We start from the raw sequence: 18,183 nt of genomic DNA, 5'->3' as shown, positions 1-18,183 counted from the left end.
TGAAGCTTGATTTGACTTGTATCCCACAGAATGGACTCATAATTTTTTTTATTATTATTTTTGTTTTAATTTTTTGAGCTTGACCATTCTGTTATGCCATCATTGACAGTGTTTGTTCACCTACACTACACTTGATAGGATTGAACACGTTGGACAGCAGTGTAAGATGCTCTGGTTTGAAGGTGGCTGGTAAGTTTTAGGAAGACCATCTCAAGAGAACTTCTGCTGTTAAGTGAATTTAAATGTGTATGCAAAAAAAAAACAGAGAAACAAATATGACATGAATGAAATCTCAGACAATCATTACTGGTGATGGGGCGGGAGTGTGATATCCATCCTATGGCCCCCAACGTAAATCAGTGGCTTTTTTTTGTTTGTTTTTCTTATTAAAGTTGATTTCCAGAAGTGCTCAGAGTTTTAAGTCTTTTGTGTCATTAGAGTTCTCTAGATTATTTTATCCAGTTCAGAATCCAGTCAAATGTTTGAACACCTATTCTCACCAAACAAATATTGAAGACATCAAAACTAAAAAAGGAACACATCAGTCTCTGTATGTATCTGTAAAACAGCAACTATACAGATTTGAGGTTTGTTTTATGCTTTATATTATTTATAGTTCAACTATTTATGGGCCTACATGATTACATACATGTTCATTTATAGTTTTAATTTATTCAGTATGAATTTACATAGTATAAATAATAAAGGGAAAAAAACATTGACTAAAAATGGGTAGATTCAGATTTTTGACAGGTATACAGCAACAGTTACAGTACCAGTTAAAAGTTTGAGCACATCTTAAATTCAGTGTTTTTTTCATTATTTTAACATGTTCTGCTTTGTAGATCCAAACTATGAAGAAAATACTTGGAATTATTTAGGAGAGAAAAAAAGTGTTAAACCAGAATATGTTCAAAATAAGCACCCCTAGGCTGGATTTTCTCAGTCAGTTTAATGAGGTAGAGGAACCTGGAATGGCTTTCAGTTATCAGCTGTGCCTCATCAAGGGTTAATTACTTGAATTTCTTGCTTCTTAATGTGAGAGCAACAGTTGTAAAGTTGAGAATAGCCCTATATTTAAGTTTGTGTTCTAATCCATATTATGGCAAAAACGAAGTAAAGAAAAATATACTTGTGATGAAACTGGCTCTTATTAGGACTGCCCCAAAAAAGGAAAACCAAGGGTTACTTCTGTTGCACAGGATACGTTCATCAGAGTTTCCAGCCTCAAAAAGAGTACAGAGTATTTTGGTTTGTTTGACACTTTTAAGTTACTACATAATTCCTTGTGTGTTCCTTCTTAGTCTGGATGACTTCAGTATTCATTTACAAATTATGAAAAAGAAAAAAAAACATTAAATGAGAAAATATGTGAACAGTTTACAGTGAACTGTAACAAGATTACAGTTATAAAGTCTTTAATTCTAGGGTATGTAAAAAAATCTAAATGCAATAGTTTTGGCACCTCCCTCAAATTCAATGACATTTTATTGCTGTTTACCACAGTTTACAACTACAGTTTGTTTTTGGAAAAAAATATACAACAAAAATATGCCGACATTTTCGTACATTGTGATGTTCCATTCAGTAAATAATTTATAATTATGTATTGTACATAATGTATGTGCCAAAACTTTTGCACACATCTGTTGGCTGCTTCCATGTTTTTGTTTCAAATTTATATCTTCTTTTAATAATGAATTCAACCCATTTCGTCAAAAGCTGTCTGTTACATCTTTTGATTCCCATGTAGTAGTAGGAATTAATATATGTAAGTTAATTAATTAATGTATGTAAGTTTATGAGTTTGCCAGATTGATATCCAGTAACCTTTCATGTAATTTTACAGTCGGATCTCGTGTTTACAGTAAGTCAGCTGAGGGGAGAGCAGCCTTATTGGGCTTAATCTCTTTTTCCACTCATTTGTTTCTGCAGCTCAGACTTGGCTGAATGGTAATGGACCGGAGGGACCCTGGGAGAGTCGAGCCATAAAAGGCTCTCGGGTCGGCCTGACTCTGATGTGCAGCTTTATTCTTTATCCTGCGCTACACCTAATGCTGACCCTCCATCCCTGAGTGAAGAACTATCATCCGGACAGTGTTCGGTTTCTGTGGTCTATACTAGTTTTAAGTGGCCAAAGAAATTCTAGATTTTTTCAAATAAATTTAAAAGCAGTGGCCAAAAAAATGTGAACTGTATTTTTTGCACTATAAGGCACACTTTCATTGAACGTCTTTTCTTTCATATTTTCATAGACACTATAAGAAACTTCTAACTCAGCAGGTTTCGCCGGCGAGAAAATTAAGATAAGTAAATAAAGCTGTAATTATAAAAAAAAAAAAAATCAAACAAGCACTGGATGTTAATCTACACAGATTTCTCTCCTGAAACTGTTTGTGAGGAACCCTGAGTGCTCCGGTAATCCTGGGCATTATCAGCTAGCGGTTTATCCCACGTAGCTTGTTTTACCACAGTAAACACGCAGACTACAGTCCAATAATACTCAACTCTGAACAAAGAAAGAGCTAGTGTGGTTAGCAGCTAATGCTAATGCTGCTTCAGCAGTGCTAGTCAGAGTTAGCAGCAGTCTACAGTCCAATAATACTTACATCTGAACGCTGAAAGAGCTAGTATGGTTAGCAGCTAACTGGTTACAACCTAACTGGTAAAATTCATACATAAGGCGCACTGATCATTTTTGGGAAAATCAAAGCATTTTAAGGATTTATTTGCGCTTTATAGTCTGAAAAATACGGTACGTATTATTGATTATATTAACATTAAATTTTTTTACTAATATATTCAGTTCAGTTAATCAGTAGAAAAACTATGTCTAAAATATGCAGAGAAATGCAACATTTAAGTACTTGGTGATATACTGTTTTTGAACACAGTGATGTGCCAAAAGTCATGAGACCGCATTGTGTAACTTGATCATGAAGTGTTACCTCGGGCAGCAGCTTGGAAACGGCCACATCTATAATCATCCATGTGTGGTGCTATCTTGTGAATGACGTTGTACATTGGGTACAGTGCTCATGGCATGGCCAAATGAATTATGTGTGTACTGGCAATACATCATAAAAGGAATTGCGACCCACAGTAAACAGCGGAGAGGTATTGTGGTAATGAAGGTGATCGGCAAGGTCTGGTTAGAATTGTCAATAAGAATAGACAAACAAAATCAGGTTTTCACATTCGCATTCAACCCAGAAATGGCAAACACACATGGCAAAAGTCATGGGACATGATACTAGATCCTATCTTATTTTATGTGGCATGTTTGTAACAAAACGTGCCAGATATCAAATATGTCTTGACTGATAGACTGAGTTTGATTACTTTGATTACAAGTTACTTTAGAGACTTCCTTAAAAAATTAACAGTACACCTGGAATCGCTTTCAGTTAACAGCTGTGCCTCATCAAGAGTTAATTACTTGAATTTCTTGCCTATTATTGTGTTTGAGAGCATCAGCTGTAAAGTTATGAAGAGCTAGAATTGGTATACAATAAATAGCCCTATATTTTAGTAGTGTTCTAATCCATATTATGGCAAAAACTCCTCAACTAAGTAAAGAAAAATATACTTATGATGAAACTGGCTCTCATTAGCACTGCCCCAAGAAAGAAAGACCAAGGGTTACTTGTGTTGCACAGGATAAGTTCATCAGAGTACATTTTACAACTTAAAAAAAAAAAAAACTTTTTGCATTACTCTTTTACATAACTTATTACAGATGTAGCATTTACTTATATACTTCTTAAATTTTATTATTTTTAAAAAGATAATTACATAATGCATCTTAAAACATAATAGGCATTGCAACATATATGCATATATTCACTACAGTACATTTAACGTTTGTGTATACTGGCTGTTAAGCCATTTTTCTAGTTTAAAAATAATGCACATATAAATGTGATCAACGTAAAGTATGCTAACTTAATAAAATAATAATTATACAGATCCCAGTCAGGATCTTTTCATAGTATGACAGTGATTAAACATATACATATATAGGGTCACTGTCAGGCAGAAACATGTATAATGTATATATATTCCTCATCAAAAAAAATACAGTAGTTGCACCAAGAAGATTCAAATGTGTCAGACTGAATGCTATTTGAGGACAGGTCTGGTGATTTGGCTGGCCATGGCATAGTAACTGTTATGATGGTAGCAGTGTGTGGACAAGCATTATTCCTTTGAAATAGCGCACTGTAGCATGCATTCAGAAAAAAGTAGGGCCACTGGTTGCAGGACTGTAATGACGTGACATTGGGCTTTCATTCCTGTTGGTTGATACCTTCTAGGTGCAACTATTTCTTTAATGATGAAGTGTATACACATACATTTATATATACACACTGTAAAAATAATTTTTTTGGCACCACATTGTAAATCTCTGACTACTTACAATAGCCTATAATGCCAGATATAATAAAGATCTATGTCAATGTAAAATACATAACTAAGATAAACATCTCACAAATAAAACTAATGATAAAATCTCTTATATTTTACCTACAAGTGCCCCGACAACCCTGTCTAACACTGCCAAGTCCAAATACGCCACCAAGCCTCCTTGGTTTGCCCACTTGTCTACGCCCTGACACCCAGCTTGGGGCGTATGATAAGTGAGTTCGCTTTTGAAGCTCTTGTTTCCGTTGCTGGTGGCAGACAGACATGCCCCCATGTCAGAAACCCCTCCCCCAAGTGCCCGGAGCACGGCGTGGGGGGCACAGGAATCCCACTTATAGGTGCTGGCCTCGGAGAGCACGTAAACGTCTACGAGGCCGAGAATGACGCACAGGATCTTGTAGCCGGCTCCGGAGGCGTAGGTCAGGTGACAGTTACACAGCGGCGTTAGAGCATCCTTCACTACCTGTCTCTCGCTGGAGCTCAGGACCACCGAGAGGGCGTCGCGTTTCTTCCCAAGAGAGAGTTTGGGATTCGGGAAGGAGCAAGCGTTGACTCCTCCATAGGACACGCCCCAGAAGTGCTGCCCCACCCACCTGAAATCAAGACAGGACAAGACAAGACAACCATTATTTACCATACTTGTGCTAGGATTAATCATGAAATGTGGCCTCTGATTCTCAGTCTATTGAAAAAAGTGTTACTTGTCTAATCCACAGGTTTAGGTTCAGACCCCTCCCTCTTTTGTATCCCATTTTCTCCCCCAATTTGGAAAATGCTGCATTGCTTCTGACACTTCGAGGTAGAGGGCTGCACTCCCGTCAGAATATCTTGCGACACACTGTTGTTCCAGGCGATGCGGGAGCGGGATCACATTAACATGTAGTCCCGCTCCCACAAATTGATAAATAATTAAGAAAATTGTGATAATCACGCAATAATTCCCATGCAGGGAAAACCCTCAAGAAAAAAGCGGAGAATGGACCAACACACATGCACGCACACGCACACACAGCATCTCTAATTCACCTGATGGCATGTGTTTGGACTGTGGTAAGGAATGTGACAGTACTATTTAGCACTGCGTTGCTGTTTTAATAACTACACAAATAAGTAAATTTGGAAATGTGTATGAGGCGGGCGTGCGTGGGATTAAAAGAAGCTATTTTTTGCGGGGACGGCCGGTAACGGGACAAAAAACCCGAGAACGGGCAGGAGCGGGTTTAAAAAAGCAGTCCCGCGCAGACCTCTACTTGGAGGCTCAGGACAAGCGCATGCCTCCTCCGATACATGTGAAGACAGACCCCACCTTTTTTCCCCAACTGCCAAAAATCAATGCATCACTAGGCAGCAATACAATGTACCCCAGTTCTGATACATCAGCCAGCAGAGGCCGTGTCGACCAGCATCATTACACTAGAAGTGATGAGGTAATAGAAAACCACCTACTGTACCCACCCAGACAAAGCGTGACCTACTGTACTCTCTTGGACTTAGCACATAAGAAGTTAATAAAAACTGGGTTTTTTTTTTTATACATCAGTATTTTAAAGTATTTATTTAGTTTGAAATCCTGTACTGATTTTTTCAAAAACACTAACGATTTCTAATTATTAGATTACGTAAACATTTCTGAGCTCTGAGTGGTGGCACTATGATCGGGAGATCGCTGGTTCAAATCCCATTCATGCAGCTTGCCATCAGCTCACGAGGCCCTGAGGCAATTGGCCTTGCTCTCTCTGGGTGGGTAGATGGTGCTTTCTCCCCACATCATTCTCTGAGCACGCTGTGATGCTACTCGGCATCTATCGATGTATCGTGTGTATCGAAAGAGGCATGTGCTAGTCTTTACCCTTCAGGTGTTGGGGCATCACTAGTGATAGAGTCTTAATGAGTGGGTTGGGTAATTGGCCTTATATATTAGGGAGAAAATTAGAAATAAAAAAGTAAACATTTCTTTTAATTTAGTATTTTATTAATAAAATATTGTGCTTTTATACTATGAGAGTTTTCCTCATCGCATCCCCTTATCATGATACACATTGTAGTTCTTGCCAATATGCATAGCCATAGCAGACATACAGTGTAGTGCTGATACGGGACTCTTACCCCTTGCCTGTTGAGTCTTTGTGGTTAAACGGTTGATTGATGACGCCCATTACTGGTTCTCCAGTGGAACGCAGGTAAGCCCCAATCAGAACCAGCGCACATGGAAGCCCAGAGGAGCAGAAGCCTTCATCAGTCATCTCTTCCTCTTTTCCCTCGATATACTGACTGGTACCATCTACACAAACACAGACACTATTAACAACAAAACTCAGGATTCAGCATGACGATGATACAGTTTTCTTTTTAATAAATTAATTACCAATGGGATCAATCCAGATACCAACATCTGTCGGGCTTAGATCGAGCTGCAGAGACTCCGCCCCCTCGTCTTTGACCTGAAGGTCCTGGTGGATGGCCTTGGTCAGGAGCGATGCAGCCGTCTGATCACCGTCCAGAACTTTGGCCAGCAGGGCAGTCGTGTCCTCTTCTCTGGCACAGACCGTAACCGTCACACTCTCTCCTGGACAAAAACAATTCACACAGTAAGTTGGGTGATGAAAAGACAGCAGCCAATCAGAACAGACCTCCTTTACATACTGTATAACAGGCACAGCAGTAAAAAAAAAAACATGGTTATGTTAAAATGAATTGCGATTCTTTTGTTATGAAAACATACAAGATGTAAGATTTAAGCTCTTTTGCAGTACAAGTATCTTAATCTCAATATTTTTTTTATCTTTCTATTAATTGACTGTTTAATAGAATTTTTCTGTCCGTCTTTTTTATGTATTCCATATTTTTTTTATTAAAGCGGTCATTGTAAATAAGTTTACAGATATGTTATTTTATGTTCTGCATGGTTAAATGGTGTCATGCTGTAATAAATAAATGAAATAATTACAAATTTAAAAATATATAAATATATAAAACAAAAAAAAATTATGCGGACAAATAATTAAAACTGTTTTTTAATGGAAACATTATCAAATAAAGCAATGTAAATTGATAAAAAAAAAAAAAATTAATGAAGGAGAATAAATAAATGAATGGAAGTTAATAAATAAAAAAACATAACAAAACAAGGTAATTTAATGAAACAATAAATAAATAAATAAACAAACAAACAATGCACAAGGTAATAAGGTAATTGCATGGTAAATACATACATAAACTATGCATAGAATTATAAAAAAACTATGTAGTTTAATAGGGACAAATAAAAAAAATGAAGACAGTAATAAAAGAAAAATAAATAAATAATTGAACAAACAAACAAAAAAAATAACAAAGCAATGTATTTTTTATAATAAAATAATGAATAAATAAATCAATGAAAATAAATAAATATATTAATTACTTAATTAGTTAAAACCATAACAACACAAGGAAATTTCATAAAAGTCAATCAATAAATAAATAAATTAGAAAAATAAATAAATAAGGTAATTACATAGTAAAATATATGAATTAATTGATTAATAAATAAATACATTATACAATTTTAAAAATATATATAAAAACATTATATGTGATTTTATGTGAACTGAAGGTGTGAACTCACCGAGTCCATTCTCGAACTTGTTTGATTCTTCTCCGTAAATAAATCCAGCCAGCTCTGGGAACTATCACAGCAGATCAAATACACAGAATAAATATACAGATCCTATCTCAATATCACCACACTCATTATACACAAACACACAAACTGTACACACACACTATACACACACACACTATACACACACACACTATACACACACACACACTATACACACACACACACTATACACACAAACACACACTTTACAAACAAAGTATACACACACTGAAAAGTTAACATGGCTCAGATACCTGAGCGCAGACATCGTGTCGGATCATTTCTTGGATCAGAACGTCGGCGAGTGTTTTAAAGTCCTGGACGAACTTCTTGTTCTTGTCGGGTCCAGTCTTCTCCTGAACCAGCAGTTCGAACAGTGCCGCCTCCTGCCTGCACACTCGAGCCACATTTGCCGCCTTCTCCGACACACTGAGCAGCACTCGCAGCAACTCTGCCATACCTGACAATTACACAACAAAAAAACACAACACAGTGGTTATTAGGATATGGAAGCACACATTATGTAGCCAAAGGTGTGTGGATATGAACTTTTAATAAGTGGGTTCAGTTATTTCAGACACACCCAGTCCTAACAGGTGCATAAAAGGTGCGTCAAGCCTTTAAAGTATTCTTTAAAATGTGTAAAGGTTCTTAACAGGCAGTAGAACAGCTAGAACAGGACATCTCTGCTTTTCAAAATGCTGCTGTTATAAAACTTCACTTTTCTAAGTAGTCAGTTTGTCAAATTGTGGGCTTGCTAGAGCTGCCCCAGACAACCATACGTGCTTAAGAGCTCCAAAGTGGTGCAGCGGGCTTTATAATTGGGAGATCACCAGTGCACACATTAAGGGTATGTTCCAACATTCTTAATTAAAAGTAAATGCTTTTCACAAATGTTTATCTGTATTATTAACATGATTTCAGTGGTATATCATTTATCACTATTTTTTTTAACAATATATCATCCAAACATACAGTGGCTTGCAAAAGATTTATGTGAGGGAATCTGTTCACAGGACAACTATTAGTTCTGCACTTTAAATGCAGAGTCCTATAAGTGGCAGAAAATAACACTGCTCATCAACCTGAACGCAACATCCCCACTGTGAAACATGGTGGTAGCAGCATTATGCTGTAGGGATGCTTTTTTCAGCAGGGACAGGGCAGCTGGTCAGAGTTGATTGAAAGATGGATGGAGCTAAATACAGAATAATCCTGAAAGAAAACCTGTTGGAGGCTGAAAAAGACTTGAGACTGGGAAGGAGATTCACCTTCCAGCAAGACAATGACCCTAAACATACAGAGCTCCAGTGGAATGGTTTGGATAAAATAATATTTTGTTTCTGTGAATGGCCCAGTCAAAGTCCTGGCCTAAATCCCACTTAGCTTCTGTGGCAAGACATGAAAAATGCTGTTCACAGACTCTCTCAATACAACACGGCTGAGCTTGAGCTATTTTGTCAAGAAGAATTGGAAAAAATCTCAGTCTCTAGATCCACAAGCTGCTAGTAACATATCCAAAAAGCTTGAGGCTGTAATTGCAGCAAAAGAAGGTTCTACTAAATATCAATATACAGTAGTGTGAAAAGGGGTTTGCCCCCTTCATGATTTCCTGATTTTTTGCATGTTTGTCACACCTACACACACACACACATTTTGGGTGTGGCTAGAGGCTAGTGTACTCAGATGTCAGAAACCACAGTGACCGTATGTTTTAACAAGGGGGCAATCACTTTTTCACACAGGGCTATGTAGGGTTGGGTTTTTCTCTCCCTTAATAATAAACACCTTAATTTAAAAATAGCATCTTGTGTTTACCTGTATTGTCTTTGACTAATATTTAAATTGGTTTGATGTTACGAAACATTTATGTGTGACAAACATGCAAAAAATCAGGAAATCAGGAATGGGGCAAACACCTTTTCACACCACTGTAGGGTTGCTGAATACTTCTGCACGTCACACCTTTCAGATTTTTATTTGATTAACATTTTGAAAACCATGCATCCCTTTTGTTCCACTTCACATTCATACTGTGTTGGTCTACCACTTAAAATCTCAAGTTTGTGGTTGTAAGGTAAGGGATATGAACACCTTTGCAAGCCACTGTAAACAGCTAATAGTGACAGGCCTATTTAGCACTGCTGTGGGTTACAACTTCTATTGCAAATATCTCATTAATGTTTATACATCAGCACTAGACATTAATAACAATAATAAGCGTGTTTATTTATACAGTACGACTTACTGTAGATCCTAAATCTCATTGTTTAAACAGTTAGACAGTGAGGTGAGCTTACAGCTGTGGATCTGAGCGCTCTGGCTCAAGACAATAATCAGGTCAAACTGGAAATAAAAATATCATCTGAACTGGGACAGCCAGTCAGAATTAACCCAGTATCATAGGACCACAGTGGGATAAAAAAGGTCATAACACAGAAAGTCTGCTGGGAAATATGCTGAACTAGAAGCTGATGAATACACGGATCCCTGACACACTGTTTTAAAAGAATTCTATGAATATGCTGTCTCTAAAACTGTTCTTAAAATTGCATGTCACTAAACGGTTGGAAGGATACATTTAAACATGTATTGTGTAGAGCGGGAAAAAATAGTCCCCAAAGAATCTGTATTAGTTTTGATTTTCCACACCATACGAGTTCATCTCAAACCCCCACTCTGAACAAGTTCATCTCAAACCCCCACTGTGAATGAGTTTATCTCAAACCCCCACTCTATACAAGTTCCTCTCAAACCCCCACTCTGAACAAGTTCATATCAAACCCCCAGTCTGAACAAGTTCCTTTCAAACCCCCACTGTGAACAAGTTAATTTTAAACCCTCACTCTATACGAGTTCATTTTAAACCCTCACTCTAAACAAGTTCATATCAAACTCTCACTCTATACGAGTTCATTTTAAACCCTCTCTCTGAACAAGTTCCTTTCAAACCCCCACTCTGAAAAGTTCATCTCAAACCCCCACTCTGAAGAAGTTCTTCTCAAACCTCCACTCTGAACAAGTTCCTCTCAAACCCCCATTCTGAACAAGTTCCTCTCAAACCCCCATTCTGAACAAGTTCCTCTCAAACCCTCACTCTGAACAAGTTCATCTCAAACCCCCACTCTAAACAAGTTCCTCTCAAACCCCCATTCTGTGCAAGTTCCTCTCAAACCCCCACTCTGAACAAGTTCTTATCAAACCCCCACTCTAAACAAGTTCATATCAAACTCTCACTCTATACAAGTTCATTTTAAACCCTCTCTCTGAACAAGTTCCTTTCAAACCCCCACTCTTAACAAGTTCATCTCAAACCCCCACTCTGAACAAGTTCATGTGAAACCCCCACTCTATACAAGTTCCTCTCAAACCCCCACTCTATACAAGTTTCTCTCAAACCCCCACTCTGAACAAGTTCATCTCAAACCCCCACTCTACACAAGTTCATATCAAACCCCCACTCTAAACAAGTTCATCTCAAACCCCCACTCTGAACAAGTTCATCTCAAACCCCCACTCTGAAGAAGTTGCTCTCAAACCCCCACTCTGAACAAGTTCATCTCAAACCCCCACTCTGAAGAAGTTCATCTCAAACCCCCACTCTGAACAAGTTCCTCTCAAACCCCCACTCTGAACAAGTTCCTCTCAAACCCCCACTCTGAACAAGTTCATCTCAAACCCCCACTCTATACAAATTCCTCTCAAACCCCCACTCTGAACAAGTTCATCTCAAACCCCCACTCTGAAGAAGTTGCTCTCAAACCCCCACTCTGAACAAGTTCATCTCAAACCCCCACTCTGAAGAAGTTCATCTCAAACCCCCACTCTGAACAAGTTCCTCTCAAACCCCCACTCTGAACAAGTTCCTCTCAAACCCCCACTCTGAACAAGTTCATCTCAAACCCCCACTCTATACAAATTCCTCTCAAACCCCCACTCTGAACAAGTTCATCTCAAACCCCCACTCTGAAGAAGTTCATCTCAAACCCCCACTCTGAACAAGTTCCTCTCAAACCCCCACTCTGAACAAGTTCCTCTCAAACCCCCACTCTGAACAAGTTCATCTCAAACCCCCACTCTGAACAAGTTCATCTCAAACCCCCACTCTATACAAATTCCTCTCAAACCCCCACTCTATACAAGTTTATCTCAAACCCCCACTGTGAACGAGTTAATTTCAACCCCCCCAACTGTAAACAAGTTAATAATAAACCCCCACTCTATACACATTTATTTCAACCCCCCACTGTGAATGAGTTAATCTCAAATCCCCACTATATACAATTTAATCTCAAACCCCCACTCTAAACAGGTTCATATCAAACTCTCATTCTGAACGAGTTCCTATCAAACCCCCACTCTAAGCGAGTTAATCTAAAACCCCCACTCTGAACAAGTTCCTTTCAAACCCCCACTCTGAACAAGTTCATCTCAAACCCTTACTCTAACAAGTTCCTCTCAAACCCCCACCCTGAACAAGTTCACCTCAAACACCCACTGTGAACAAGTTCATCTCAAACCCCCACTCTGAACAAGTTCATCTCAAACCCCCACTCTGAACAAGTTCCTCTCAAACCCCCACTCTGAACAAGGTTGTCTTGTCTAAATGAATGTATTGCTAACTAACATGCAGCGTCTTGCAGTAATAACCAGATTATAATCCAAACAGCTCAAGGCCCTGAATCATTTTTGTTTTTTGTTCCACACAAATCTAATGCAAATCTGATTTGCAAAGTTCACCACTGAGTTTGGATACTCCATGACGCTGCAAGCACTGAGGTTAATGCAATGTACAATTAGAAACAAAAAAATTGATGAATAAACTCCTACACTGATATTGCACATGGTGTAGGAACCAGTATGGTGTCCCATGAACCATGCATGTGGATATGTGTTGTGTATTCCAACAGGCATTACTAGGTGGGTGCCGCTGGTCACCATCATTACTGCCCACTGCACTGCCTTCTGTGACTTATTTCCACACAAGACAATGAAGTAATGAATATAATGTTAGTGTTAAAGATGTATTTGGTATAATTGCTTCAAACATTAAATAGAAACAAAAGTAAACCTTTGTCTATTTTGTAAACAACACTAACTTAATTATGTTGCAAAAAGAAAAACTGCCAAAATACTAAAGTGCAGAAAATGTAGTTCATGCATATAAACTGCAAGCATAAACAATTATACAAAAACAATTAAAAACAGAATACTGATATTTGCCCATTATGGCACAGATTTATTCATTTTTTTAAAAGGAAAATAATAACCGCCACTGTTTGGCATTATTGTCAACAAAATGTTCTAGCTGCATAATGTTGCCCTGAGGCAACAAATAAATAAACAATGTTTTAGTAAGAACAGAAAAAAAAAAAGTGATGATGTTTTAAGACATTTTGTGACTAAAAAGGACATTACAAAAATTAAAGGGATGGTCTAATAATAATAAAGTGGTTTGTTGCCGCAGAAAAAAAAATCTGCTTGCATTAAATATAATATATAATATAAAGTTTCCACCTGTAATTTTCCTAACATTACATTTGTGTGTGTTTAGTGCATCGCCTGCTAGAACCTGTATGTAAGCTACACTTCAGTCCTTCACTCTCAGAAGTACAGTTTTATTATTATTAACATCAGTTTCATTGACCCTACAGTAAAACCCTGTGGAACGCCACAAGATATTCTATATCACATGTGTCAAACACAAGGCCCGTCCTTTTATGTGGCCCGTGAGAGCTTGTAAGATCTTAGTGTCTATAATAAATAGGTCAGAAGCGTTCTTTGACCAAAAACTACATTTCCCACAATGCTTGTCGATTGTATTACCCGCGAAGTTACAACACAGCAGTGTAGTCATTGGTGTGGAAACCCTGCCGGAGGGAAGGCGCGGGTGTAATTGAGACATACAAATGTTTATCCCATAATGTCCAGAAAAAGAAAAGTTGATGCAGACGGACGGCTGTGCTTCAAGGCGAAAGACCGGTATGCCTTTTGTGTTACGAAGAGTGTTTCTGACCAAAATAAAGGAGAGATATAAGTTGTGTGTAAATATTTATGACAATAGCTGACAAAATCTGTTTTAATGACGTTAATAAACATCACTGTGATAGCGCTAGTCGCAGTTTCACCACAGCAAAGGACGAGGACGTGAATCTCTTACCTAACCAGCCTTTACTGATTTCTGCTCCCAATAACCCTTTCAATAACCTCCAATAGCCTTTAATAGTCTTCAGTAGCCTTCAACAGTTTAACCTTGCAGCCGTGGTGTATCCACTAAACTCCGTAGGTATAAACATCATGAGGTTAGCAGCGCGCTAACTGACCTGTTTATAATGTAATCCGAGCAATGACTCCGTGACGGCTGCTCTAAACTGCTGCTGTTAGCTGCTTGGGCTGAAAGATGAACTGTAGAGAGCTGTATTATCCGGTTAGTGGGGTTAAAACCTTTATTTCATACACAGAAGAACTTAAAATTTTTAAAAACGCTCCAGACTGGCTCAGCTGAGCCCTGTAGCCCGTGGCTGGGCTGTAGCTCTGACTCAGTAAAGACTGCGGGCTTGTGATGCTGCTGCTGCAGCTCCTACTAGTGGTTGGATGAGGAACTGCTAAATCTGAGGAAATGCTAAATCTGTCACATGTTCTTAACAGCTCACAATTTTTGATTTTATATTTATTAAGCCTTATTTCAGCATCAAACGTTTTGATCAAAGTTAATATAACTTGATGTCATTTCTATTCACTTGACTAGTTTGGTTCTTGATTGGAGTTTTTGGATTTCATAACATGACAAATTAAAAGGATTTATGTTAATAGAGCAACAAGCTAACATTTTTTCCATGCAACTGTAATATTTGATTGAATAAATAATATATTGAGAGTTACTTAACATTAAGGAGTAATTACATTCATTTTATATTACATTTGGTTACTTTTTATTACATTTATAAGTTACATCTGGCCCTCAGAGGACAGCCAATATGCCAATGTGGCCCTCGGCCAAAATGAGTTTGACACCCCTGTTCTATATCAACCAACAGTTCACATCAGATTCTGCATTACTGCTAACAGATAAACAATGTAGAAAATACTACTTTCCTTTGTCAAAATCCTTTTGAGATTCAGTCTGAGTAGGAATACTGCTTTAACTAGAAACAATAAATAAAAAAGTGAGCAAGCGCCACACAACAGATAAAAAAACAACTGGCCAAAGATATGAGATGTGCTGTATATGTGTGGATTACAGATCTAGATTACTGTGTATAGGCATGTGTGGTACATGGGTTCCTGTGAAATAAGTAGTATTAGTACTTGGAAATGTTAGTCTGGTTATTGGTGGTACGTGACCTAAAAGGTTTTTGATTTTTTTTTTTAATATATATTACGATATTACTGTGTCACAATACATTGTGTAGATACAAAATGATAAGGCACAACACCAGGGTGGACACATACATGAACATGCATGAGCATGACAGGAAATAAAAGTGACTAAGCTGGAAAATATGATTCCTGTGAAGTCTGAAGTGTTATAAATATTTTACATAGTTAAAAAAATAAGAATTAATTAACTTAAAAAGATTTGCAGCCCAAAAGGCACAGTATTTTGATAATGACCCAACAAAACTGACACTCACTGCTTCAGCTGTAACTACATACTGAGACCTTTAGTCTGTAGAGCTGACTGTCCCACCTGTACCTGTACAGCCTACTGACCTACAGCTCTGTTTAAACTAGTTCTAAAGGAAACAAACGAATCAGAACCGATTCAGAATCGACTCCCTGCTCACCTGGACTCTGGTGTTTATTCAGCTGCTCCGGGTTTTGGGTCTTTCGCTCTGGACTGCAGCTGAATTCTTCTTCACTCATCCGCTGTGTGTGAGAGAGTGTGTGGTGTGGGTGTGTGTGTGAGAGAGTGTGTGTGTGTGCGCGCGCGCTGTTTCCTGTAGGGTGCTGTTCTCTCTGGTCCGGAGGTAAACAGCGCAAGTCTACACCAGCCCGCCGCCCCGGGTCTCAGCGCCGCGCTCTCATTCTCTATAAATCGATCAGTATCTGCGCCACGGATCTATAGATCTGATCAGGTAGATGGCTGTAGATTTTCACCACTGGAAAGAAATGTTTCCCACGAGCTACGTCAACGCAGGGGGCGGGGCTTCTGTGCGCGGCTGCTTTGGCTTCCCCCTGCTGCCCAACATTAGGATTTCTACAGTTCATACACAGCTCTGGAAAAAATAAATAAGAGACCAATTCAGTTTCTGAATCAGTTTCTCTGATTTTGCTATTTTGCTATAATTTTATAGGTTCAGAAATCAATATTTGGTGGAACAACCCTGTTTTTTAATCACCGTTTTCGTGACATTTTCTCCACCAGTCTTACACACTGCTTTTGGATAATTTTATGCCACTCCTGGTACAAACATCCAAGCAGTTCCGCTTGGTTTGATGGCTGAGATCATCCATCTTCCTCTTGATTATATTACAGAGGTTGTATTATGTACAAATTAGTGTATATTTACATATTATAAATAAATATACACATCTATTTCCATAGATAAACTTATATTTCTAATGTTTCTATTTATTTGTTCATGCATTCATTTACCAACTAATAACACCATAGCAACCACTTAGCAACACCATAGCAATGATCAGCATAGCGAATGGTGGAAGCCGTTTTAGCTGCGTAACCATCCTGCGTTTCCTTCAGGAAATGCACTTTTCTAGTTAAATCAGTGACCTTAACTGAGGCAAGTGAGACCTGCAGTTCTGTAGTCCGTTGTGAGTCCCAAAGACATAGAAATGACCTTTTTCAGAATGATAAGTGATCAATGACTTTGTTTTCCCATCTTTTTTTTATTATTGCAGCATAATGTTTTGCTTTTTGAGATCTTTTATCTGCTTTATGTTGTCAGACAGGTTGTATTTAAGGGATTTCCTGATTCTACAGGTCTGGGAGTAATCAAACCTGTTTGTGGTTAGTACTGAAACTGAACTCAGCTTTCCAAAAAGTGTGATTAATCACAGTTAATTTATTGGGGGGATTAACACATTTTCACAAGGGCTAATACATTTCCCTTTCCTTTAAAAAAATAAATCATCATTTAAAAATTGCTTTTTATATATTTACTCGGGTTATATTTGTTTATTATTATAGTATTTTGATGCAAAAAAAAACTTTTTCAAGCCACTGCATATACAGTGCCAGTCAAAAGTCTTTTCATTAGATTAATAGTGAAGACAGCAAAACTAATAAGAAACATACCAGTCACTGTATGTATCTTTCAAATAACACCTGTAAATAAAATAAAAACATTTATTAATTTACAATGAAGAAAATAATAAACATGGGAAAGGGGGGAAAAGTAGTATGTATGTATATGTACATTTATTTTTGTATTTCCAAATCACTCTCATTTATTAATTTTTTTATATTTCCACATTTTAACTTACTTTATTTATTTAAATATTTTGGTTAGGTCTGTGTCTGCAAGTAAGTCATCTACATATATGTAAACTACCACCTAACAACTGATTTCTCATAACAAAAAGGTTTTATAAGGTAGAGTCACCTGGAATGGCTTTCAGTTAACAGCTGTGCAGAACTTGCAAAAAATGGAAATTATTTACTCGAATTTCTTGCCTTTGAATGTGTTTGAGAGCATCAGTGGTAAAGTTGTAAAGAGGTACAGTTGGTATACAGTGTTTAGCCCTATTTGAGTAATGTTCTAATCCATATTATGGCAATAACTGTTGAACTAATTAAAGAAAGAAATTACTTTAAGAAATGAATCTGAATAATTTCATTATTCATTATGCATAATAAGTGCAGTTGCAAAGACCATCAAAAATGTTAGGATGAAACTGGCTCTCATCAGGGCTGCCCCAGTAAAGAAATACCAGGGGCCTCATGTACTAAGATATGCTTGGAATTCTCACTAAAATGTTGCGTATGTGTAAACTCAAAAACTTCCTGATGTGTTGCTAAAACACATCAGAAACATGCATATGAAATGAAACTGGAGCAGGAGAACACAAATTCTCAAAGTCACAGTTTAGTACACCTGACCGTAAGCGTGAAATATGGCCTACGCATACATACATATATACATACATACATA

General features: G+C 37.7%; 1 protein-coding gene across 1 annotated transcript; it reads right to left on the bottom strand.

Annotated features, from left to right (window-relative positions):
- Positions 1 to 3,642: 3,642 nt before the first annotated feature.
- Positions 3,643 to 16,224, bottom strand: inpp1 (inositol polyphosphate-1-phosphatase). The gene is made up of 6 exons (XM_007248307.4): positions 15,856 to 16,224; positions 8,323 to 8,528; positions 8,033 to 8,093; positions 6,791 to 6,991; positions 6,532 to 6,706; positions 3,643 to 5,018 (listed from the first exon to the last, which is right to left on the bottom strand). The coding sequence occupies exons 1-6, from the start codon at positions 15,932 to 15,934 to the stop codon at positions 4,517 to 4,519; spliced, it is 1,224 nt and encodes a 407-aa protein (XP_007248369.3). The 5' UTR covers positions 15,935 to 16,224; the 3' UTR covers positions 3,643 to 4,516.
- Positions 16,225 to 18,183: the final 1,959 nt, after the last annotated feature.

Source organism: Astyanax mexicanus, chromosome 24, assembly GCF_023375975.1.
Source record: "Astyanax mexicanus isolate ESR-SI-001 chromosome 24, AstMex3_surface, whole genome shotgun sequence".
Taxonomy (NCBI): Eukaryota; Metazoa; Chordata; class Actinopteri; order Characiformes; family Acestrorhamphidae; genus Astyanax; species Astyanax mexicanus.
This window is presented reverse-complemented; position numbering and strand designations above follow the sequence as displayed.